Raw genomic sequence first — 27144 nt, forward strand, 5'->3', positions numbered from 1 at the left:
GGGTAGACCTATGAAGGCAGCTGAAGTTCCCGGAAGAGGTAACGACCACAAGTGTTAGGCCAGATGTCATTCTCTGGTCAAAAGCCACCAAGCAGGTCGCATTGGTGGAATTAACCGTGCCTTGGGAAGAGAGGATGGAAGAGGCACATGAGTTCAAGCATCGGAAATATCAGGCCCTCATCCTCGAGTGCCAGCAGAACGGGTGGAAAGCCTGGAATCTGCCGGTGGAAGTGGGTTGCCGCGGCTTCGCAGGGAAATCACTCTGGCGGACACTAGGACAACTAGGCATTGAGGGACTGGCTAGGAAACAGCTTATAAGCAGCATGACCAAACAGGCGGAGGTGGCATCCTGGTGGATTTGACTGAACCGGGATAAGCGATGGGAGAATGGAACATCAAGAATTTAGAGTAGGGTGTCAGGAGGTATAGGGTAGGGTATAGGTCAGTAAGGGGCTACTGAGCTGAGTGGCAGAGGTGGGGGTAGCTCCAGGACGCTGGTTCTACGACCGAGCCCCCTGGAGGCGTCATGGGACTAAAATCGGCGAAACGCCGGTGAAGGGGGGTGCCCATTTGACAACCCACTGAAGCCTCTCAGCTCAGGTCCTGGTGCCTCTGGAGGGGGAGGGGGTAGTGAGAGAGAGAGGGAGCGATGACCAAGCTACTGGCTCAAACGTGGGACAGGAGGAGGGCCTGTAAAGTTGAGCCAGGTGCGATGAACAATCGTATTCTGCGCATATATATATATATATATATACACACACACACACACTAGTGCATCTCAAAAAATTAGAATACCATGAAAAAGTTCCTTTTTTTCATAATTTAATTCAAAAAGGTAAACTTTCATATATTCTATATTCATTACATGTAAAGTGAAATATTTAAAGCCTTTTTTGTTTTAATTTTGATAATTATGGCTTATAGCTCATGAAAATCAGAAATCCAGTATCTCAAATTATTAGAATATTCCCTAAGATCAATCAAAAAAAGGATTTACAATACAGAAATGTCCAAATTCTGAAAAGTATATTCATTTATACACTCAACACTTGGTTGGGGCTCCTTTACCATGAATTACTGTATCAATGCGGTGTGGCATTGAGGTGATCAGTCTGTGGCACTGCTGAGGTGTTATTGAAGCCCAGGTTGCTTTGATAGTGGCCTTCAGCGTATCTGTATTTTTGGGTCGGGTGTTTCTCATCTTCCTCTTGACAATACCCCATAGATTGTCTCTGGGGTTCAGGTCAGGCAAGTTGGCTGGCCAATCAAACACAGTAATATCATGGTCAGCAAACCATTTGGTAGTAGTTTTGGCACTGTGGGTAGGTGCTAAGTCCTGCTGGAAAAGGAAATCAGCATCTCCAAAAAGCTCGTCAGCAGATGGAAGCACGAAGTGCTCTAAAATCTCCTGGTAAATGGCTGTGTTGACTTTGGACTTGATAAAATACAGTGGACCAACACCAGCAGATGACATGGCACCCAAATCATCACAGACTGTGGAAACTTCACACTGGGCTTCAAACACCTTGGATTCTGTGCCTCTCCACTCTTCCTCCAGACTCTAGAACCGTGATTTCCAAATTAAATGCAAAATGTACTTTCATCTGAAAAGAGGACTTTGGACCACTGAGCAACAGTCCATTTCTTTCTCTCCTTAGCCCAGACAAGATACTTCTGACATTGTCTCTGGCTCAGGAGTAGCTTGATATTAGGAATGCGAAAGTTGTATCCTCTTTCTTGAAGATGTCTGTTCGTGATGGGTCTTGATACACTGACACCAGCCTCAGTCCACTCCTTGTGAAGCTCTCCCAAGTTCTTGAATCAACTTTTCTTGACAATCCTCTCAAGACTGCGGCCATCCCTGTTGCTTGTGCACCTTTTCCAGCCACCCTTTTCAGCAATGACCTTTTGTGGCTTACCCTCCTTGTGGAGGGCATCAGTGATCGTCTTCTGGACAACAGTCAAGTCAGCAGTCTTCCCCATGATTGTGGTTGTGTGCACTGAACTAGACTGAGAGATACACTGTGTTCAAACTGTTTTACTCAAACTCGAAATGAAATATTCTAATATTTTGAGATGGGTTTTTTTGTTTGTTTTTGTACTGTATGCCATACTGATTAAAATTAAAATATAAAAATGCTTGAAACATTTTAGTTTATGTGTAATGAGTCTATAATATATAACTTTCACTTTCTTAAATAACTGATGGAAAATATTGAACTTTTTCACAATATTCTAATTTTTTGAGATGCACTAGTACACAACCCCGATTCCAAAAAAGTTGGGACAAAGTACAAATTGTAAATAAAAACGGAATGCAATGATGTGGAAGTTTCAAAATTCCATATTTTATTCAGAATAGAACATAGATGACATATTAAATGTTTAAACTGAGAAAATGTATCATTTAAAGAGAAAAATTAGGTGATTTTAAATTTCATGACAACAACACATCTCAAAAAAGTTGGGACAAGGCCATGTTTACCACTGTGAGACATCCCCTTTTCTCTTTACAACAGTCTGTAAATGTCCGGGGACTGAGGAGACAAGTTGCTCAAGTTTAGGGATAGGAATGTTAACCCATTCTTGTCTAATGTAGGATTCTAGTTGCTCAACTGTCTTAGGTCTTTTTTGTCATATCTTCCGTTTTATGATGCGCCAAATGCTTTCTATGGGTGAAAGATCTGGACTGCAGGCTGGCCAGTTCAGTACCCGGACCCTTCTTCTATGCAGCCATGATGCTGTAATTGATGCAGTATGTGGTTTGGCATTGTCATGTTGGAAAATGCAAGGTCTTCCCTGAAAGAGACGCCGTCTGGATGGGAGCATATGTTGCTCTAGAACCTGGATATACCTTTCAGCATTGATGGTGTCTTTCCAGATGTGTAAGCTGCCCATGCCACACGCACTAATGCAACCCCATACCATCAGAAAAGCAGGCTTCTGAACTGAGCGCTGATAACAACTCGGGTCGTCCTTCTCCTCTTTAGTCCGAATGACACGGCGTCCCTGATTTCCATAAAGAACTTCAAATTTTGATTTGTCTGACCACAGAACAGTTTTCCACTTTGCCACAGTCCATTTTAAATGAGCCTTGGCCCAGAGAAGACGTCTGCGCTTCTGGATCATGTTTAGATACGGCTTCTTCTTTGAACTATAGAGTTTTAGCTGGCAACGGCGGATGGCACGGTGAATTGTGTTCACAGATAATGTTCTCTGGAAATATTCCTGAGCCCATTTTGTGATTTCCAATACAGAAGCATGCCTGTATGTGATGCAGTGCTGTCTAAGGGCCCGAAGATCACGGGCACCCAATATGGTTTTCCGGCCTTGACTCTTACGCACAGAGATTCTTCCAGATTCTCTGAATCTTTTGATGATATTATGCACTGTAGATGATGATATGTTCAAACTCTTTGCAATTGTACACTGTCGAACTCCTTTCTGATATTGCTCCACTATTTGTCGGCGCAGAATTAGGGGGATTGGTGATCCTCTTCCCATCTTTACTTCTGAGAGCCACTGCCACTCCAAGATGCTCTTTTTATACCCAGTCATGTTAATGACCTATTGCCAATTGACCTAATGAGTTGCAATTTGGTCCTCCAGCTGTTCCTTTTTTGTACCTTTAACTTTTCCAGCCTCTTATTGCCCCTGTCCCAACTTTTTTGAGATGTGTTGCTGTCATGTAATTTCAAATGAGCCAATATTTGGCATGAAATTTCAAAATGTCTCACTTTCGACATTTGATATGTTGTCTATGTTCTATTGTGAATACAATATCAGTTTTTGAGATTTGTAAATTATTGCATTCCATTTTTATTTACAATTTGTACTTTGTCCCAACTTTTTTGGAATCGGGGTTGTGTGTGTGTATATATATATATATATATATATATATATATATATATATATATATATATATATATATATATGATGGTCTGGTGATTGACTTGGACAGTCTAAAACGTTCCACTTTCTTCCTTGATTGAAGTCTTTTGTTGTGTTGGCAGTGTGTTTTGGGTCACTGTTTGATGCATGATGAAGATCCTCCCAATTAGACTGGATACATTTCTCTGTCAATTGGCAGACAATGTTTCTGTAGATTTCTGAATTCATTCTGCTGCTAACATCATGGGTTACATCAATAAAGATTAGTGAGCCCATTTCAGACACAGCCATGCAAGCCCAAGTTATGATGCTACCTCCACCATGTTTGACTGATGAGCTTGTACGTTTTGGCTCATGAGCAGATCCTTTCTTGCTGCACACTTTGGCCTTTCTATCACTTTGGTAGAGGTTAATCTTGATTGCAGAACATTTGTGTCTCATTTCTGTATTTCTTTGTGAATTCCAATCTGGTCTTCCAATTCTTACTGCTGATGAGTGGATTGCATCTTGTGGTATGGTCTCTATATTTCTGCACTATATTTAAGTATTTAAATATAAAGTATAAATATGGATTGTGATACCTTCACTCCTGCCCTATGGAGGTTGTTGGTGATGTCAGTGACTGTTATTTGTGTCATGTTGTTTGTTTTGGTGATGTCTGTGACTGACAATGTTTCTGTCATCGACTGCTGTGGCTTTCCTTGGCTGACCTGTTCAGTGTCTGGTTGTTAGTGTACCAGTGGTTCATTTCTTTTTAATGACATTCCAAATTCTTGTATTGGCTATGCCCGATGTTTGTGCAATGGCTCTGATCGATTTTCCCTCTTTTCTCAGCTTCAAAATGACTTTCTTTTCTATCATAGACAGCTCTCTGGTCTTCATGTTGGTTTATCCTTTTTAACAACAAATGCACTCTTCAAAGGTGAAACCCAGGGCTCAGACCAAGAGCAGACATTCAGTTATTAATTGTTTAAACAGTCAATCTAACAGGACACATCTGGGCACAAGAAACACCTGTTCCACACCTGGGCAACAAGAAACACCCATTCCACACCTGGGCAACAAGAAACACATGTTCCAATATTTCTGACCACTTGAAAAATGGGTGGGTTCAATCGAAAGGTGCCATGTTTTAAGTTGTTTAACACATCTAGATGTAAATATTGGGAAATGAAAACTGAAATTCTGATCTATCGTCTCATTCATCTTTTGATATCAAATCCAATATGTTTTCACTGTATAGCACAAACAAAAGGTTTGGCCTTGCCATTCTCATACTTTTGGAAGTGACTGTATATATTGTGTCTAGTAACATGCCTGCTGATAGATTAAAGGTCCACTACTGCAGCCAACTGAATGACCCTCCCTTACACCTCCCATTCCAAGCACATATTAGAACATTTGGTGGCCGTCAAGTGTCTGCAGTGGACTTCCACCACTTACATTCATGCTCTCTTGCTTTTTCACATGCTAAATAATATGATCCTCCAATCTTCAAAATTTGGGTTCTCAAACTTTTTAGCCAACACCAGCAAACACTGATTCCTCTTCATTCTTCTTCTTATCTTTCTTCCTTCCAGCGCTTCTTTCCAAATTCACGGTGCCACTTGTAAAAGCACAAAACTTGGAAGGTGCTTTCTAGAGTTTTGTCCATTCTGGGCTACTATAGCAGTGCAACATGGTGGCTCTGTGGAAGTGGACCCGTGCCCTATGTACAGTGGTGCTTGAAAGTTTGTGAACCCTTTAGAATTTTCTATATTTCTGCATAAATATGACCTAAAACATTATCAGATTTTCACACAAGTCCTAAAAGTAGATAAAGAGAATCCAGTTAAACAAATGAGACAAAAATATTATACTTGGTCACTTATTTATTGAGGAAAATGATCCAATATTACATATCTGCGAGTGGCAAAAAGTATGTGAACCTTTGCTTTCAGTATCTGGTGTGACGACCTTGTGCAGCAATAACTGCAACTAAACATTTCTGATAACTGTTGATCAGTCCTGCACACTGGCTTGGAGAAATTTTAGCCCATTCCTCTGTACAGAACAACTTTAACTCTGGGATGTTGGTGGGTTTCCTCACATGAACTGCTCGCTTCAGGTCCTTCCACAACATTTTGATTGGATTAAGGTCAGGACTTTGACTTGGACATTCCAAAACATTAACTTTATTCTTCTTTAACCATTCTTTGCTAGAACGACTTGTGTGCTTAGGGTCGTTGTCTTGCTGCATGACCCACCTTCTCTTGAGATTCAGTTCATGGACAGATGTCCTGACATTTTCCTTTACAATTTGCTGGTATAATTCAGAATTCATTGTTCCATCCATGATGGCAAGCCGTCCTGGCCCAGATGTAGCAAAACAGGCCCAAACCATGATACTACCACCACCACCATGTTTCACAGATGGGATAAGGTTCTTATGCTGGAATGCAGTGTTTTCCTTTCTCTAAACATAACGCTTCTCATTTTAACCAAAAAGTTCTATTTTGGTCTCATCTGTCCACAAAACATTTTTCCAATAGCCTTCTGGCTTGTCCACTTGATCTTTAGCAAACTACAGACGAGCAGCAATGTTCTTTTTGGGAAAACAGTGGCTTTCTCCTTGCAACCCTGCCATGCACACCATTGTTGTTCAGTGTTCTCCTGATGGTGGACTCATGAACATTAACATTATTCAATGTGAGAGAGGCCTTCAGTTGCTTAGAAGTTACCCTGGGGTCCTTTGTGACCTCGCCGACTGTTACACGCCTTGCTCTTGGAGTGATCTTTGTTGGTCGACCACTCCTGGGGAGGGTAACAATGGTCTTGAATTTCCTCCATTTGTACACAATCTGTCTGACTGTGGATTGGTGGAGTCCAAACTCTTTAGAGATGGTTTTGTAACCTTTTTCAGCCTGATGAGCATCAACAACGCTTTTTCTGAGGTCCTCAGAAATCTCCTTTGTCCGTGCCATGATACACTTCCACAAACGTGTTGTGAAGATCAGACTTTGATAGATCCCTGTTCTTTAAATAAAACAGGGTGCCCACTCACACCTGATTGTCATCCCATTGATTGAAAACACCTGACTCTAATTTCACCTTAAAAATTAACTGCTAATCCTAGAGGTTCACATACTTTTGCCACTCACAGATGTGTAATATTGGTTCATTTTCCTCAATAAATAAATGACCAAGTATAATATTTTTGTTTAATTTGTTTAACTGAGTTCTCTTTATCTACTTTTAGGACTTGTGGGAAAATCTGATGATGTTTTCGGTCATATTTATGCAGAAATATAGAAAATTCTAAAGGGTTCACAAACTTTCAAGCACCACTGTCGATGTAAACAGCTCATTCTCAGCTTACAAAAACACAATTTGTAGTTACAGGTAATTATACAATAAGGAAAGCATACTTATGAATACTATATTCAATTTCTGCTAATAGATCTCCCTAAATTCTACACAGTGGACCTTTAAGACACACAAAACATACACTCAGGTTTGAGCCTGCAAACTGAGTTTGCAATCAGTTTGTTCATCACGATACTGGACGCCTACAATATTTCCATAAGCAGCCCCACGTGGCTCGGCTGAGTCAGTGCTAACTAGGTTCTAACCAGGCCTGTAGTGGGCGAATATCGTCATGCAGACACTCACACATTCACCTCCCACTCTCCAGCCCCTCACACATTAATCCAGACTTTCATACACAGTGTAGACCCAAACTCTAAATCACAACAATATCATAAAACATTAATTGACTTCTTGAGTATATGTACCACTGAGCAATTCTGGTTAATGCACAGTCTACTTATATTCTCATGACTTGTGACTTTTTTTTTTTAATAATAGCTGTCTAACTCAGAAATAGGTACAATGCAGTATGTCGTCTACCTGGAATGACAGAGTCAATCCACACAGGAGCATGGCCTCGGAGCGTGAACCCAAAGCTCTTCTTTCCTCTGTATACACGGATGGTCCTATAGGGGGAAAAAACATCAATTGTAAAACTATAAGTTGGAGATGATGTCCCTGTCTGAGATTGAATCAGATTTGAATTTTTGTGTGTTTAGGCAAGCTTGTATACAAATCTAAAGTCATCTAATCTAAATAAAAATTACAAAAAAAGTCAGGGGCTTATTAATTTTAATATGGCTAAGATTTGTAAAAACAGGCTGATTTATTTACACTCAAATCTTTAAAAAGAAAATGAGCAATGGATATTAAATTCTCACACCTACAGAACCAAACATATCTAATTCCGGATTCTATTTTTGGCTTCTGCTGACACAGTAAGCAATAAATTGGATTGAAGAGTAGACAGCACTGCACTAAAAACAAGGACCAAGAGCATCTGACGTTTCAGTACAGAAGAGTGCCCTGATTTTTCTGCTTCTCACTGAAAACATTTGACATTTGAACATCGAACAGCATGCATATTGGTTGCTGTGGCAACTCCTCAAAAAGATACTGAAGATGTTGAGCAAAGATGGAAATGAATAGGCAGTAAAATGCCATACTATACCATTTATACCAGGCAAACTCATCCAGCTAGATGAAGATGTGCTGATGAAAACAGTCAGGTGATGGCAATCAGTGATGCTTGCTTAAGAGGACATTATTACATAAATTACAAACATAAAATAATAATAAAAAAGAAAAGCAGATTAAGCATTAAAATGGAATCTTGATAATGGCAGTGAATCATATATGATCTATAGATTCAGTTATTAAAATGCACAACCTTGTTGTTACAATGTGCCTGTGTCAAAAATAACACCATTTAATGGCTGGAAAAATAGTTTATAGTCTTGATGAATTAATTATATAATGAACTGCTAAAAAGGTTTAAGGTGTTGTCTGGTTTTCATCTATATAAAAGTAAACCTGTTAAAAAAAAGTATCACAATAAATGGAAGCCAACAATTTGAAAAATGTCACAGTATAAAAGGTTTTGCAGTACCACAGAGGCATTATAAGAGAAATTCATGGCCATCACGTAATGAGATAATGTATGCTGAAAGCTATAAGGCCTTTCAATTTCATAAAATTGGTGAAATTTAGTTCCCTCTGAAATTTGGTAATTGTGATATACGTTTATTCCTGCAAAATCTCAAAAAACAAAAACAAACAAACAAAAAAAACAGGCCACTATGTGGCTAGGAAGTTATTTAATTTTAGGGGATTCCTGAACAAATAATGTGCATGAAATCGCTCGCTTCGTGCAGTCAAGCAGACAGAGGAAATCCGTGTGCGCATGCGCAGGTTTACCTGCTTCTTCTTCTGGGTTTTATGGCAGCTGGCATCCAGTGTTGCATTACTGCCATCTACAGGTTTACCTTGGCCGTGCACTGACGGTTACATCATTCTGTCACTAAACGAACAGCTGATCACACCGAGGTGCTCGCTGACCGCCGATATTTATTAGTTTGGTCCTGCGTTTCCTTTCCTTCGCAACATAATGTCTTTTCTTCTCACTTTCCGTTACTGTAGTCGGCCTTTCACGTTTCATTCGCACACTCACGTCCTCCATTTTTCTCTCCTGTTTCAAATTTGTATCCCACAATGCCTTGTGTGAATGGGGAAAGCCCACCACGTGATGCATGACGTAGTATCTTGAATTGGGTCATGGTGAAGCAGGAAAAAATAGCGGAGAATTTAGGGCCACATGGCCCTAAATTCATTAATTGTTCTATTTAAAAAAAACCTAATAAAATTGAAAGTCTGTGATTCAAATTCAGTAGCTTTCAGTCCACTAAACAAAAATAATTGGGTGTCAGGGAAAATTCTTATGACCTACACTTGAAAAATCTGAAAGGCAGTCTACCTTTAATCGCTTCTTTAATTCTATAAACAGCCACTTGCTGTTTTATGAGATGAATATTGTATTGCAGAGCAATGGTACAACAGAGGTGTGACAACATTGAACATGCGTGTGTGTGTCTAAACAGAGATTCCTACCAATATTAATCAAATATATTACACTTTAAGCTTCATTCTACTTCATCAAGCAATGGATGTGAAGTCCTGAAATAAGCATATGCCAGTGATGCTGTTCCCACCCACCTGCCCACACACACACCCCCTCCTACACATGACGCAGTTCCAACATTCCACAGACTATGAGGTGTCAACACTGATTTTTTTAAAATGAAAATACATCCTCATACAAATTTGTCTTTTATTTTATCATACTTTTATATTCACGGAAAATACACTTCCCTTTTGGAGGAACAATGCAAAACCACAGCACAACCTGTACACATGCAGTGTCTGGTCTAGTACATCATATACAGTGATATATACAGTGCTGAGAGAATTTTCTCATCAATTAAATCTGTTGTAACACTATCCATTTACAGGGATATACACGTGTATATTTAAGGTAAAAATCCATGGATAAACTACAGTACACAGTAATTCAACAATAAAATTAAGAGCCTTGGAACATATTTTATAGTATGTGATGTCTGTTTATATTTATATACCTCTGATTTGCCCCAGTGGAGGGGATGCTGGGGATGCCAGCCGTGCTCTTCTTGTGGCCACGTTCATGGTTCTCTCCAGTGTCTCTGGGAACTGAGCTGGCCCTTTTGGAGGCATGTGGCCGCTCATGGTGCTCCTGGCTGCGGCTGCGGCGCAGTCGGTTCTGGCCTGGCTCGCTCACACTCTTACTGCGGTACACACGGTTGAGAAGACTCTGGGAGACAGCTTCATCAAACCGCTGCCGGTGCTTCTTGGGGATGAAGATTCTAGCAAACATAGTAACAGCAAGGCAGAAGAAAGGGAAGGTGAAAATCAGCTGTAAAGAGCCATTAAGTTGAGCTTTCGGACCAGTTCAGATAGCTATGAGCTCCAGCCAAAGACGTCAGTCGTGTTCAAGTGAAAGCTGAGAACAGATTCCCTTCCCTTTGATCAAAAGAAGTAGTAGCTGGAAAATGTTCCTGTTTAAAAATCCATTACAGCAGTACAGAATGTCCTTCTGTGCTGCAGATGATGACTGAGCCTCTCAAATGGGAAAAAAAGTCTAGTTTCCTACTGACAAGCTCTCCCACTACAGCAGACAGCCTATAGCAAATTGAAAGGTGTGGGAGTATCTCTAACACTCTCTTTCTCCCCAGCTCTCTCTCTCTCTCTCTCTCTCTCTCGCGTTCCAAAGGTCTAAGACCACTAGTGAAAATACTTCTATTTTGCATTCTTTTTAAATGTAATACAAAAGTTTTCATTACACATATTACACATATTACTAACAGCTTGAGTGAAAAGTAGAATTTTTTAAATATTTACACAAATTGCAGTTTCTTAGTATTTGGTTTGTCCCCTTTTTGCTTTAATGACAGTGTGCATTTGACTCCACAAGTTTGTGTAAATTCTTATGATCCATTTTGGATCTACTTAGTCTCAGTGTTGTCTGATCATATTCTTCAATACAAGAGATTAGACATGAGGAAAATCTGAGCTTTTGTACAAAGCAGTTAACATGATCAATATCACACATTTGCTTACATTTAAACAGGGGCGATTCTAGCATCTGATCTTTGGGGGTGCTTAGCCCCCAGAGCTGACAGACGCACCTGGCTTGAACGACAGTGTTTCCACGTTTATTCCGCATTTAGACTAGACTTGACTAGACTAGACAAGACTAGACTTATGCAATGTTTTAACAGAAGCTGACCCAATAAACTATGATATCTACACATTTACAACCACTGACAAATATTTACGTTACATTTTTAACTAAACAAGACCTACTACTGCATTTATAATGTTGGAGCTATTCATTTTGAACAGTGGTAATTGTTAATTAATGTGTTATTGTGTAATAATAGTGTGTATTATTATGATTTTACATTAGTTTACATTAGTAAATGCTATGTTACATTAAATAAAATTGACTAACACACGGTGGTCTAGCACCGTAGCACTTGTACAGCTCTGCACAAAAGTATCTCGATATGGATGATAAATGTCGTTTTTATCATTCTGTTCATAGACCAGGGAACATCAATATTGCATTATGCATATTATTGTGTTGTGTTTAACAATTGTAACTCCAGTCCGTACCTTCACATCTCGCTATGCCAGTAATACTCAGGTGCTACTTCGAGTTCCTCATCGGTGTGGAATCCAGTTAAAAAAACACCATGTCGTAGCAAGCACTCGCACGGACAGGCAACCCAATCAGAGGGGATGCAAGGAGGAGAGATATTTTACTGCTCATAGAACTATCACGTAACAGGTGAATTCAAGAACACACACACGCCCGCGCACACATTCATTGCGCAGTGCGCAAGGGCACTTATTTCTGAAAATTACGTCCAAAAGCAGTGTTTTTGAGGGTGCTGAGCTAGGGGGTGCTGAGCTCGTTTTTGGGGGTGCTTGAGCACCCCCAAAAATAGGCTAAACACGCCCCTGCATTTAAATAGGAACCTAGAAATAGTGCAGAATCTTGAATATTAAATCTCAATAATATTAAATATTTACTTTCTTCGTTTTAAATATTTCAATGTTATTTACAATTTTAGTCGTAAATAAAAGACAAAAATCCAAGATTTTCAGTTTGGTCACAGATATTTGGACTCCACTCCATACTCCATATACTAGGCATTAATTAACAACAGGATTTGCATGCAATTTAGATAGTGATGGAATACAAAAAATGCAAAATGAGTGTTCAAAGCCACTTCTTCAGGAATCAGTTATTACATACTGGAGTGTAAACTTTAACTGATAAACTTAATGTCCATTAGTGCTTCACAGTATTATTCTAATATTATTTTGGTAGCAAAGGAAAAATATGATTTTATTACAATTCTCTAAGGTATTGCAAAGCAAGGTGATGAACAGTGCTAGGTAATTAGCAGTGCAAGAATAATAATCACTAAGTAATATAAAATACAAATTAGAGATAATTATATAAACAACAAATACAAAATACCAAATTGTATGTAAAGGCTAATCTAGCCAGTAACCGAGAGACCCACAGCCTAATGACAGAATGCAGGTAAGCATGGGTAGCAACAGAGAGGCAGCATCATGCCCAAAAGTCAATTTCACCCCACCATCACTGATGGGAGATGAAAGGTTGTATGACACAGGCAGACAAATGACTTCCTCAGTCTGTCAGTTCAGCAGGACAGTGACAACAGTGTGCCACTAAACATACTCCTCTGCAGAGTGAATGTGCTGTGCAGAGAGTGGCAGGCATTATCCATGATGGACAGCAGTTTATTTATGGTCCTTCTCTCTGCCACTGACGTAAGGTGATCCAGCTGAGGTGGTACCTACCACAGAACCAGCTCTCCTCACCAGCCTGTCCAGCTGCATGGCTTCACTTTTCATACTAATGATGCCACCACAGCATAGAAGAGAATACTGATGACAAATGACTGGTAAAATATCAGCAGGAGTTTCCTACAGTTGTTGAAGGACCCCAGCCACCTCAGGAAATAACACCGGATTGGCCCCTTACTGTAAAGTATATCAGTATTTGCTGACCTGTCTACTCCATCCTCCAGTTGCAACCCCATGTACTTGTAGGTCCTGACCATCAATCCCCCTCAGTTGAGACTCGTTGCAGAAGGAGTCTGGGTCTCCGGAAGTCCACCATCATCTCTTTGGTCTTGAAGGTGTTCAGCTGCAGATGGTTTGACCAACATCATGTCCCAAAGTCCTCCACCAGGCTCCTGTACTCTCCCCACTATCCACCCATAATACACCCCACAATTGCCGTGTTATCTGAGAACTTCTGCATATGGCATGACTCACAATTGGATTTGAAGTCAGAAGTGTAATGAGTGAAAAAGACAGGGGAAAGCACAGTCCTCTGTGGTGAGCCAGTGCTACAGACCACAGTCTCAGAGGAGCACTCCCTGAGTCTCCCTGTGAGGCAGTCTGTTATCTAGGCCACCAGGTGTGAGTCCACCCTCATCTCTGTCTGCTTGTCTCTCAGCAGTAGAGGCTGGATGGTGTTGAAAAAAAACAAGAAACTGATTTATCTTTGCTAAAAATTGAAAAGAAAATCTCACATAATAAGGATGATGAGTGTCATATAATATCAAGGTATTAATTAATAAATAAATGTATTAATAAACTGCAAAATGAAAGTTTACTTGGGTAAATATAAGATCTATGTTACCCTTTTATGTCATATATATATATATATATATATATATATATATATATATATATATATATATACACACACACACAAGTATATCTTCTTCTTCTGGCTGCTCCCAATTAGGGGTCGCCACAGCGGATCTTTCGTCTCCATTGCTCCCTGTCTTCCGCATCCTTCTCTACCACACCTGCTACTTTCATGTCCTCTCTCACCACATCCATGTATCTCCTCTTTGACCTTCCTCATTTTCGTTTGCCTGGCAACTCCATCCTCAACATTCTCCTTCCAACATGCTCTGCATCTCTTCTCAGGATGTGCCCATACCATCTCAGCCTCATCTCTCTTAGCTTCATTCCCAAGCTCTCCACATGTGCGGTCCCTCTGATGTGCTCGTTCCTTATCCTGTTCAACCTCGTCACTCCCATCTCAAACCTTAACATCCTCAACTCCGTCACCTCCAACTTTGCCTCCTGTCTCTTCGTTAAGGGTACGGTCTCCAATCCATACATCACAGCTGGTCTCACTACACTGTGTGCACAATTATTAGGCAAGTGAGTACTCTGACCCTACCATTATTTCTATGCATGTTTTCCAACCGCAAGCTAGATACACTTGAATGCTAATTGGATTTAAGCATTCTCAGGTGGTATTTATTTGTGTAATGAGGGAGGGTGTGACCTAAAGTAATTAATACCCTATATTAAGGTGTGCATAATTATTAGGCAGCTTCTTTATCTCAGGCAAAATGGGCCAAAAAAGAGATTTAACAGACACTGAAAAGACAAAAATTATAAAATGCCTATCAGAGGGATGCAGCACTCTTGAAATAGCTAAGCTATAGAAATGTGAGCACAGAACAATCAAATGTTTTGTTGCAAATAGTCAACAGGGTCACAAAAAATGTGTGGAGAAGAAAAGACACAAATTAACCGCAAAAGACTTGAGAAGGATTAAACATGAAGCTACCAGGAACCCATTATCCTCCAGTGCCACAATATTCTAGAACTGCAACCGACCTGGAGTGTCCAGAAGGACAAGGTGTTCGGTGCTCAGAGACATGGCCAAGGTAAGGAAGGCTGAAACACGACCACCACTAAACAAGACTCACAAGTTGAAATGTGAAGATTGGGCCAAGAAATATCTGAAGACAGATTTTCCAAAGGTTTTATGGACAGATGAAATGAGAGTGACTCTGGATAGACCAGATGGATGGGCCCATAGCTGGATAACTAATGGACACAGGGCACTTTGACTCAAAGTGCCCAGCAAGACACCAGACACCAGCAAGGTGGTGGAGGGGTAATGGCATGGGCTGCTATTATTAAGGATGAGCTAGTTTGACCATTTCAGGTTGAAGATGGACTTAACATCAACTTCCAAACCTACTGCCAGTTTCTAAAAGATACATTCTTCAAGCAGTGGTATGGGAAGAAGTCTGCATCATTCAAGAAGGCCATGATTGTTATGCAGAACAATGCACCATCACATGCACCCAAGTACTCCACTGCTTGGCGAGCCCACAAAGGCCTTAAAGATGACAAAGTAATGACATGGCCCCCTTCCTCACCTGACTTAAACCCTATTGAGTACTTGTGGCCCCTTCTTAAGCATGAGATTTACAGCGAGGGAAGACAATACACCACTCTGAATAGCATTTGGGAGGCCATGGTTGCTCCTGCACAAAAAGTTGATCGTCAACAAATCAAAAAACTAACAGACTGGATGGAAGGCTCATGGCAGTTATTGAAAAGAAGGGTGGCTATATTGGTCACTGAATATTTTTGAAATGCTAGAAGTGTTTATTTGTTAATTCTGAGTTGTTTATTTGTTACACTGAAAATTAAAATAAACAAGTGAGATGGGAAACTTTAAGCTTTTCATTTAGTTGCATAATAATTCTGCACACTAAATGTTGCCTAATAATTCTGCACACTTATATATTCCCCTGAGAAGGCCTAAACTCCCCTTTCCTTTGTTAATCATTCTGGTTTTAGGTTTATTAACAATTTGGATTGACTGAGAGCACTGTATTTGTTCAACAATAAAATTAATCATCAGGAATACAACTTGCCTAATAATTGTGCACACAGTGTACTGTCTTATACATCTTACCTTTCACTTTTGCTGGGACTTTCCGATCACAAATGACTCCCGAAATCCTTCCCCAACTGTTCTACCCTGCCTGCACTCTCTTTCTCACCTCACTATCGCAGCCCCCATTTTCCTGCACAGTTGACCCCGGGTACTTGAATTCACCAACTTTCTTTATGTCTACTCCTTGCATCTTCACTACACTCTCATCCCCATTCTCATTGATGCACATGTATTCTGTTTTGCTACTGCTCACCTTCATTCCAATGCATACCTCCATCTCTCCAAACCCAACTCAACCTCCTTTCTACTTTCACTACATATCACAATATCATCCGCAAACATCATGTTCCATGGTGACTCTTGCCTCACTTCGTCCGTCAAGCTATCCATCACTATGGCAAACAAGAAAGGACTCAAAGCAGATCCTTGATGGAGTCCCACCTTCGCCTTGAACCATTCAGTTGTTCCAACTGCACACCTCACTGCTGTTTCACTGTTCTCATACATGTCTTGCACCACTCTAATATACTTCTCATTCACGCCACACTCTCTCATACAATACCATAACTCATCTCTCGGCACTCTATCGTATGCCTTCTCCAGGTCTACAAACATACAATGTAGCTTTCTCTGGCCTTCTCTGTACTTCTCCATTAACATTCTTAAAGCAAAAATTGCATCCGACGTGCTCTTCCTTGGCATAAACCTGTACTGCTGTTCACAGATTGCTACCTCTCTTCTCAATCTCACCTCCAATACCCTTTCCCATAGCTTCATGGTGTGGCTCATCAATTTTATTCCTCTGTAATTACTGCAGCTCTGTACATCTCCCTTAGTCTTGTACATTGGGACTAGCACACTCTTTCTCCATTCATTTGGCATTTTCTCATTCTCTAGGATCTTATTAAACAATCTCGTTAGGAACTCCACAGCCGTCTCACCCAAACATCTCCAAGCCTCAATCGGGATACCATCTGGTCCGACTGCTTTCCCAGTCTTCATTCTTGTCATGGCTGCCCTCACCTCATCCTTACTGACCAACTCTGCTTCCTGATTTGCTGTCTCCAATGAATCTGACCTTTTCTCTCTTGGATTCTCCTCATTTAATAAATCCTCAAAGTACTCTTTCCACCTTCTTAATACACTCTCTTTATTTGTCAGCACATTCCCATTTACATCTTTCATCACTCTTACCTGCTGTACATCCCTCGCTTCCCTGTTTCTCTGTCTAGCTAGTCTGTACAGGTCTTTCTCTCCTTCTTTGGTCTCCAGTCTTTCGTACAACTCCTGGTATGCATCTGCTTTCGCCTTCGCTACCGCTTTTTTTGTCTTCTGTCTCGTCTCTCTGTATAACCGCCTGCTTTCCTCGTCTCTCTCATCATCCCAATTCTTCTTTGCTAGCCTCTTCTCTTTTATAATTTCCTGCACTTCTTTGTTCCACCACCATGTCTCCTTGTCTTCCTTCCTCCTTCCCGATGACCACCCTAGCACCTTCCTTGCTGCCTCTCTTACTAGTACAGCAGTAGTATTCCAATCTTCTGGCAGACTTCCATGACCACTCAATGCTTGTCTCATTTCCTCCCTAAACTCCTTCTGATGTTCAACCTCTTAGTTTCCACCACTCTCCTTCAGGTTACCCCTTCTGAAGAATATGTAGTCCACCTGTGTAGATCTTCCTCCACTCTTAAACATCACCCTGTGCTGCTCTTTCTTCTCGAAGTATGTATTGACTATTGCCAAATTCATCCTCTTTGAAAAATCAACCACCATTTGCCCTTCCACATTTCTCTCTCTTACACCGTATCTGCCCATCATGTCCTCATCTTCTCTGTTTCCCTCGCCAATATGTCCGTTGAAATCTGCTCCTATCAGCACACGCTCCTCCTTCGGTATACTTTCTACCACTTCATCCATATTTTCCCAGAAAGACTCTTTCTCTTCATTCTCACATCCAACCTGTGGGGCACACACAACATTGATTACCACTCCTTGAATCTCCAACTTCATGCCTATCACTCTGACACTCTCTTCACATCAATCACACTGTTGACCAACTCTCCCCTCAAAACAATACCAACACCATTTCTCTTTTCATCGACTCCATAATAAAACAACTTGCATCCATCTCCAATGTTCTTGGCCTTGCTTCCTTTCCACCTCGTCTCCTGCACACACAAAATGTCCAACTTCCTTCTTTCCATCATACCTGCTAACTCTCTCGCTCTGCCAGTCAATGTTCCCACATTCAGTGTTCCTACCCTCAATTCTAAGCTCCTTCCCTTCCATCTTTCACGCTCTCTCCTAACACACCTCCCCCCTCTCTTTCTCCTTCTCCATTTTGGCGCAACATTAGCACACTTTCCACCGGCACCCTGGTGACCAACAGTACTAGAGGCGGTCGTTGTTAACCCAGGCCCCGACCGATCCGGTATGGTATTTCTCTTTTCATTCCGCATGTTAGATTTGGCACGGTTTTACGCCGGATGCCCTTCCTGACGCAACCCTCTCCAATTTATCTGGGTTTGGGACCAGCACCAAGAGTATGCTTATGCACCCCCAGTGGCTGGATTATACACACATTCACTAGATATGAGCAATTGTGTGCTCTAACTGGCTACTCTACGACTAGACTATCAGCCTATATACCATGAATAGAGAAAAACAAAACGTCGGAACAGGTTGCTAAACCAACCTAGGACAAAATAAAAACTCTACTAAAAAACAAAACTACAAAATATGGAATGAAAATATTTGATGGTAAGAACATATCTTTTTTATTTTTCAATAATTATTCTTATAGAATTTTTCACAAACTGCTACTGTCATTCTGCCAATTTATTTACATTCTAAGTGGAAATGATTTTGTTGGTGGTTTTGTACAAAGTTTTTATTTATTGAATTTGCAAAAAAAAGTAAAATGCTCTGTTTCTCAAAATCCAGTGAATGTGGATAGAGTAAAACAGTTATTCCATCAATCTCGTTGTACATGGCTTATAGCCAACTCAGCGCTATGCTCCTCATCGGCTATCAGCTCATGTACAACCCAATTTTGTGGAATAACTTTTTATTTATATATATATATATATATATATATATATATATATATATATATATATATATATATATATATATATATATATACACACACATACATACACACACACACACACACACACACACACACACACACACACACAGGTCCATATATATTTGGACACTGACAAATTTTGTTTTTTTTACCTGTTTACTGAAACATATTCAAGTTATAGTTATATAATGGACATAAAGTCCAGACTTTCAGCTTTCATTTGAGGGTATCCACATTAAAATTGGATGAAGGGTTTAGGAGTTTCAGCTCCTTAACATGTGCCACCCTGTTTTTAAAGGGACCAAAAGTAATTGGACAATTGACTCAAAGGCTATTTCATGGGCAGGTGTGGGAAATTTCTTTGTTATGTCATTCTCAATTAAGCAGATAAAAGGCCTGGAGTTGATTTGAGGTGTGGTGCTTGCATTTGGAAGATTTTGCTGTGAAGAAAACATGCGGTCAAAGGAGCTCTCCATGCAGGTGAAACAAGCCATCCCTTAAGCTGCAAAAACAGAAAAAACCCATCCAAGAAATTGCTACAATATTAGAAGTGGCAAAATCTACAGTTTGGTACATCCTGAGAAAGAAAGAAAGCACTGGTGAACTCATCAATGCAAAAAGACCTGGACACTCACAGAAGACAACAGTAGTGGATGATCGCAGAATAATTTCCATGGTGAAGAGAAACCCCTTCACAACAGCCAACCAAGTGAACAACACTCTCTAGGAGGTAGGCGTATCAATATCCAAATCTACCATAAAGAGAAGACTGCATGAAAGTAAATACAGAGGGTTCACTGCACAGTGCAAGCCACTCGTAAGCCTCAAAAATAAAAAAGCTAGATTGGACTTTGCTAAAAAACATCTAAAAAAGCCAGCACAGTTCTAGAAGAACATTCTTTGGACAGATGAAACCAAGATCAACCTCTACCAGAGTGATGGAAAGAAAAAAGTATGGCGAAGGCGTGGTACAGCTCATGATCCAGTGGATACCACATCATCTGTAAAACACGGCGGAGGCAGTGTGATGGCTTGGGCATGCATGGCTGCCAGTGGCACTGGCTCACTAGTGTTTATTGATGATGTGACACAGGACAGAAGCAGCCGGATGAATTCTGAGGTATTCAGAGACATACTGTGTGCTCAAATCCAGCCAAACTGATTGGTCGGCGTTTTATAATACAGATGGACAATGACCCAAAACATAAAGCCAAAGCAACCCAGGAGTTTATTAAAGCAAAGAAGTGGAATATTCTTGAATGGCCAAGTCAGTTACCTGATTTCAACCCAATTGAGCAGGCATTTCACTTGTTAAAGACTAAACTTCAGACAGAAAGGCCCACAAACAAACAGCAACTGAAAACCGCTGCAGTAAAGGCCTGGCAGAGCATTAAAAAGGAGGAAACACAGCGTCTGGTGATGTCCATGAGTTCAAGACTTCAGGCAGTCATTGCCAACAAAGGGTTTTCAACCAAGTATTAGAAATGAACATTTTATTTACAATTATTCATTCATTCATTCATTCATTATCTCTAGCCGCTTTATCCTTCTACAGGGTCGCAGGCAAGCTGGAGCCTATCCCAGCTGACTACGGGCGAAAGGCGGGGTACACCCTGGACAAGTCGCCAGGTCATCACAGGGCTAACACATAGACACAGACAACCATTCACACTCACATTCACACCTACGGTCAATTTTAGAGTCACCAGTTAACCTAACCTGCATGTCTTTGGACTGTGGGGGAAACCGGAGCACCCGGAGGAAACCCACGCGGACACGGGGAGAACATGCAAACTCCACACAGAAGGGCCCTCGCCGGCCCCGGGGCTCGAACCCAGGACCTTCTTGCTGTGAGGCGACAGCGCTAACCACTACACCACCTTACAATTATTTAATTTGTCCAATTACTTTTGAGCCCCTGAAATGAAGGGATTGTGTTTAAAAAAATGCTTTAGTTCCTCACATTTTTATGCAATCATTTTGTTCAACCCACTGAATTAAAGCTGAAAGTCTGAACTTCAACTGCATCTGAATTGTTTTGTTCACAATTCATTGTGGTAATGTACAGAACCAAAATTAGAAAAATGTTGCCTCTGTCCAAATATTTATGGACCTAACTCTCTCTCTCTCTATATATATATATATATATATACACACACACACACTATCAGCTGGATAGTACAGTGGTAACGCTCACTGACTACGACGCAGGAGATCGGGGTTCGAATCCCGGTCGGGGCAAAACATCATCCAGTAAGGGCCCTCATGATATATCAGCCTACCTCAGGAATGAGTGAAGACATAACTGATAGAGTCATACCGGCTCAGACGTTGCCCGGGTCAACCAGGGCTACTGGAACAAGACATCGATGGACGAGGACAAAAAATACGGATTTGCTGGAATGCTACTATACAAGCAATCCCAGAGAGAGGGGATACATGCAGCGAATGTGGGACCATTGGATACTTCAAAACCCACAATCAAGGAAGTCCATCATTAACTAGAGATTAATGAAATACAAGGGGGAGCCAGGAAGACAGGCCACAACCAGAGATTGGGTACCAAGCCCCAACAGCTAACAAGAGCTGCTGACCTGAGAAGGAAGATCGTGACCCAACTGGAAACCTGGAGCTCCCGACGAATACCGAAGCTGAGTTGCCAAGTACCTTCAGAAGATCTACTAGTAGATGTGAATGCTGCTCTGAAGACAATCTCCACAAGAACCATCACTGAGACCAACAAGCTGATACACAGTACAGCAACAGTAATCTCGGGACATAAACAGTATCCACCATGGAAGAGAGGATTAGAAAAATACTGGAAAGACATATGGGAAAGAAAGGCATCACACAACACCTAAGAGCTGACCACAGCAACCTCCCTGAACAAGAACCAGTAACCATCTCAATGGCAGACGTCCAAGAAAGAGTGTCAGCACCCCGATATGATCCATACGCACTGGCTGAAGAAGCTAACTGCACTCCAGTTAGAACAGTTGCCCGAGACTGTAAGAAGAGACAGACCAACCTGTGCACTGCCTGGATTGACTACAAGAAAGCCACCCGGATCTACAGCGATGACATAGGGATGTCATTCAGATTGGACAAGTGTGGCTGGATGGTCTCAAAGAGAGGCAAGATGATCCGGACTGAGGGGGTTGACCTACCAGAGGGCAACATAGGTGATATCCAAGACAGCTACAAGTACCTTGGCATCCCACAGGCTAATGGAAACCATGAAGAAGCCACAAGGAAGTCAACCACAGCCAAATACCTCCAGAGAGTAAGGCAGGTCCTGAAAAGTCAGCTGAATGGTAAGAACAAGGTCCGAGCCATCATGTACGCACTACCAGTCATCAGATACCCCGCTGGTATCATAAACTGGCCAAAGGAGGAGATAGAAGCCACAGATATCAAGACTAGAAAGCTCCTCAGGAGGAACAGACAACCTGGAGAGACAAACCCCTACATGGCATGTACCACCGTCAGATAGAGGAAGTGGCTGATATCAAGAAATCCTACCAGTGGCTGGATAATGCAGGACTGACAGACAGCACAGAGGCACTAATCATGGCGGCACAAGAACAGGCCATAAGCACAAGAGCCATAGAGGCCAGGATCTACCAGAGTAGATCAGACCCAAGATGCAGACTGTGCAAAGAAGCCCCTGAAACAGTCCAGCACATAGTAGCAGGGTGTAAGATGCTAGCTGGATCAGCGTACATGGAGAGGCACAACCAAGTGGCTGGGATAGTATACAGGAACATCTGCAACCAGTATGGAATAGAAGTACCCAAGTCCCAATGGGCCATACCACAGAAGGTGGCTGAGAACAACAGGGCCAAGGTTCTGTGGGACTTCAGCTTCCAGACTGACAAACAGATCCTGGCTAACCAACCGGACATAGTGGTGGTGGACAAAGAGCAGAAGAGGGTGGTGGTGATAGATGTGGCGATCCCAGCTGACACCAACATCAGGAAGAAGGAACATGAGAAACTTGAGAAGTATCAAGGGTTGAAAGAGCAGCTGGAACGGATGTGGAAGGTCAAGGGTTGCGTGGTCCCCGTGGTAGTGGGGGCACTTGGGGCAGTAACCCCCAAACTGGGAGAGTGGCTCCAGCAAATCCCAGGAACAACATCTGAAGCCTCAGTCCAGAAGAGCGCAGTCCTAGGAACATCGAAGATACTGTGCAGAACCCTCAAACTCCCAGGCCTCTGGTAGAGGACCCGAGCTTGAGGATGACATGGATACCACCCCCCCGCCGGGGGTGAGAAGGAGATATATATATAATATAGTGTGTGTGTGTGTGTGTGTGTGTGTGTGTGTGTGTGTGTAACTGGTGTCTCTTTGAACAACAGTACAGCACATTATCAACTACAACTCATTATCCACTGACAAGGCAAATGCATTTATCAGAAAAGAACTCTAAACTAAATGTTCAAGACTTAACAATAGCTGCATTTAAATTAAATTTTAAATGATGCATTTTAAGTCAAAGAATTGCTATTAACTGTGCTCAAAAGACTTCGGGGGAAAATGTAAATAATTATGTGCTGAAGACTGTTATGACAATCCCCAGCTGCCTCCGGGTGCACATTACATATGCAGAGCTGAGTGCAGTAGCTCAAATATTAAATATGATGGGTCTAGTGAGGTGAGCACCATCAGGTAAAAGGGGAGACAATTAAGTGTGGAAAGAGACCAGCACAAACAGTACATATACAATGCATTCGGAAATACTAACTAATTTGTGATTCTGTCGTTATAACATATTTATAATATATTTGCTTTTTAAATGCAGTACATCTGAAGAACATTTTTTGCAAATTTCATCACTAAGTCAATAGCAGCAGGTTTCCTTATTACATACCATCATGGATTCTTTATTTCTTCTTTATCCAAAAAAAAGCCAAAGTAGTTTCAAACAGAAAAGAGAGCACTTGCTCAAATACCATTTGGTAATCAGACTGTAGAGACAGCCCACATAAGTATATACACACATTAATACTTTATAGCATTCTCATGCATGATAATACAGCTGGTTCAGTACACAACTCTAACAGCAAATGATGCAATCAGGTTACCTGATGGCAGCTCAGAAAGCTGAAGGAATAAGACTTATATGTTAAAAAGAAACTGACTGAAGTTTTAGGCTGCTTCACATACTTTAAACAAGCATATCCTGTACTCCATTCAAAACAGTGGAAAAAAATCCACTGTCAGTTCAAACTGTTGGAAAATACTTCTTACTTACTTAAATTCGTATGACTTGTTAGCATGAATAATGTTAAATAAATTGGATTTATTTACACTATGGATGTAGTAGCAACATTCAAATCTAAATTCAGCAATCTGTAATTTGCCACCAATGAAAAATACCAAATAACCCACCTTTCTTTTCAAGGATGTTGTTTACTCTGAATCAAATGGGGAAAAAAGGCACTACTGTGACAGAGAAGAAAGCAACTGAATAGTCTTTGTATTATTCGAAACCAGTAAGAAACTGTCAAAAGAGTACACCCACTTCATAATGAGCTGCAAAGACATAATGCTGAAAAATGAGATGAAAAGAGAGAAATATGAAATGTCTGCAGGCCTGCAAATTAACATATTTTAATATTCTGCCTGTACGGAGACACTCTGTCTGTATGGTTCAGCACCATGACAACCGAGTCAAACAGTATTTTTCTACCCCCAGCTAAAGTGAATATTAGTAGTGAAGGCTGGGTAGCATCCCAGTAGGCCATCACAAACTGTGCTATACTCATAGTGTTAAAACACTGACCCAGATACTGTTCAGTGGGTTAGAAATGGAAATCAAAAAATGTCGAAATGTATATAATCTGTTTTTCATTACACCAACTATCAGTTGTATGCATAATTCTGTGACTATTTGAATTTATACCCAGTAGAAACATTGCTTATAGAGATACATCTTGCTTCTGGGGCTCAGATACAGGACAGATCACAGTTCAGCAAGAATTTAAACAACAGGTTTCTGAATGCAGTACAAACCCAGTAGGAGCATTTAAATAAATTATATGATGTATCAGCCAAGTCGGTCCACATAGTCACATCCAACATTTGTAATCTCCTCTGTCACACTTCTCTAGAGGGTATGTAGATTAAGAAATTCCAGCCATAGCATACTGCATATGGGGCGTCACTACAAATTGAGTCCAGTGTAGAAAAAGTTCATTCTTAGATAAAACACTTTGAAACAAGAGCGCATAAAAAAAAAAAGACCCACATACAGTATAGTTTTTCTAATTTTGCTCTAAATACATTCCTTAATCTATTATGTAACTGTCACCAATATATTATACTGTAAAACAACCTATAAATATGACTTTGTAGAGTAAATAAGTGTGTGTTGTGCATTAATCTCAATTTACACATCTCCAAATTTGATTTTCTGTTAAGCTGATGATACCTTAAACATTTCTGCAAATTTCTCTAGATTGGCTGCAACAAATTCAACAAATAACCCATTATTTTAAAGATAATTTATTAGAGATTTAAAATATCTAATAAAACAACAGGTGGCGAAATGCTTATCACTGTTGACTCACAGCAAGAAGGTTCTGGGTTCGAACATCATGGCTGACGGAGGCCTTTCTGTGTCTGCGTGGGTTTCCTCTGGGTGCGCCGGTTTCTCCCACAGTCCAAAGACATACAGTTAGGTTAACTGGCTACTCTAAATTGCCCATGTGTGAATGGTTGAGAGGAGAAATCTCTAGAATAATCCAATAGAAGGCAAAGGGAAACCATTAGTAATTCTTCCCTAGAAACTTTGTGGCCACGTCACTGCAGTGATATGTCAGTGAGAGAGAATAAAACAACTTTTTTTTTGGCCAGCTGGACTCATTTTGTGGGGACACACCCCATATACCTCAGGGTTGCATGCACTAGTTTTTGTCTTCCCAAATTCATGGTGTAGTTGAAGGCAACAGCTTCGAAAAACACACTGATCATCATCATACATTATGTAGTGTAAGTGTTTTTGGCATCAAGATAGTGGTAGTAGCCCCTGAGCAGATGCTGATGTCCACATTAACTGCCCTGCTCTCTAAAGACTCAAACACACCCTATAATTTGACCAGGGCTTTGAACCAGAATTTTTTTCCTATTGGTTCGTTCCGAACAGAAACAGAATTTTAACGTTTCCGGTTTTGGGTTCCACCATTAAATAGACGTTCCCGAACCGGTTAGAACAAAAAAATTTCGTTCCCAGAATGGTTAATTACGTTCCCTGTCAGCTGTTTAACAAATGGCTATAAAATTATGTCTCTGTCTCATCCAGCTTAAGCCAAATGTAGGCTAATTCTATTACAGCCTTCATTAAATAAGACAAGAAATAATTCAAAACAATTATTATTTCAAATGTTGGCGATTTGGATTCTCAGTATGTCTTCCCATCTACACAAACAGAAAAAGTGCCAAAAATGAAAGATAATTCGTTTAGTGTGTTACCAAAGGCTAGTCAGGCCCTATGCATTGATAGGCTAACAGAGGTTAACGTCATTTAATGTTCGCGAGCCTCTCATTAACGTGGACAAATATATTTATATCGTGTTTGAAATTGACGTTTTTGAATAACGATAGACTGCAATATTTACCTCTTATTTAAGATGTGGAGACGTGATAGTAGTCCACCTTCCCGCTCTCTCCATTCAGTCAGCAAACGTCACACAGGAAGTGAACCCCAGCGGGTCATAGAAACTTGCGCAGGAGAAGAATGACTTTTTTATTTGTAGGCTACGGAAACTTTGAGGAACGAAATAAAAACCGGTATTAACCGGTTACCATTATTTTTAATAAGCGTTTCTGTTCCGGAACATAAAAAATAATAAAGTTTCTGGTTTCGTTTCTGTTTCATGTGAAATAGAAAAAGTTCCCGGTTTTCGTTTTCGTTCCTTGAACCAGTTCAAAGCCCTGAATTTGACCAAAGAAA

General features: G+C 40.8%; 1 protein-coding gene across 1 annotated transcript in view; it reads right to left on the reverse strand.

Annotated features, from left to right (window-relative positions):
- Positions 1–25833, reverse strand: part of grid2ipb (glutamate receptor, ionotropic, delta 2 (Grid2) interacting protein, b) — a 50007-nt gene extending 24174 nt beyond the window's left edge. Inside the window, exons 1-3 of the mRNA XM_060939704.1 lie at positions 25763–25833; positions 10374–10637; positions 7780–7865 (exon numbers count right to left, since the gene is read on the reverse strand). Of these exons, the coding sequence (XP_060795687.1) occupies positions 7780–7865; positions 10374–10637; positions 25763–25791 (379 nt within the window). The 5' untranslated portion in view covers positions 25792–25833. The remainder of the gene's footprint in view (positions 1–7779; positions 7866–10373; positions 10638–25762) is intronic.
- Between the last annotated feature and the right edge of the window lie 1311 nt (positions 25834–27144).

This window comes from Neoarius graeffei, chromosome 14 (genome assembly GCF_027579695.1).
Source record: "Neoarius graeffei isolate fNeoGra1 chromosome 14, fNeoGra1.pri, whole genome shotgun sequence".
Classification (NCBI taxonomy): Eukaryota; Metazoa; Chordata; class Actinopteri; order Siluriformes; family Ariidae; genus Neoarius; species Neoarius graeffei.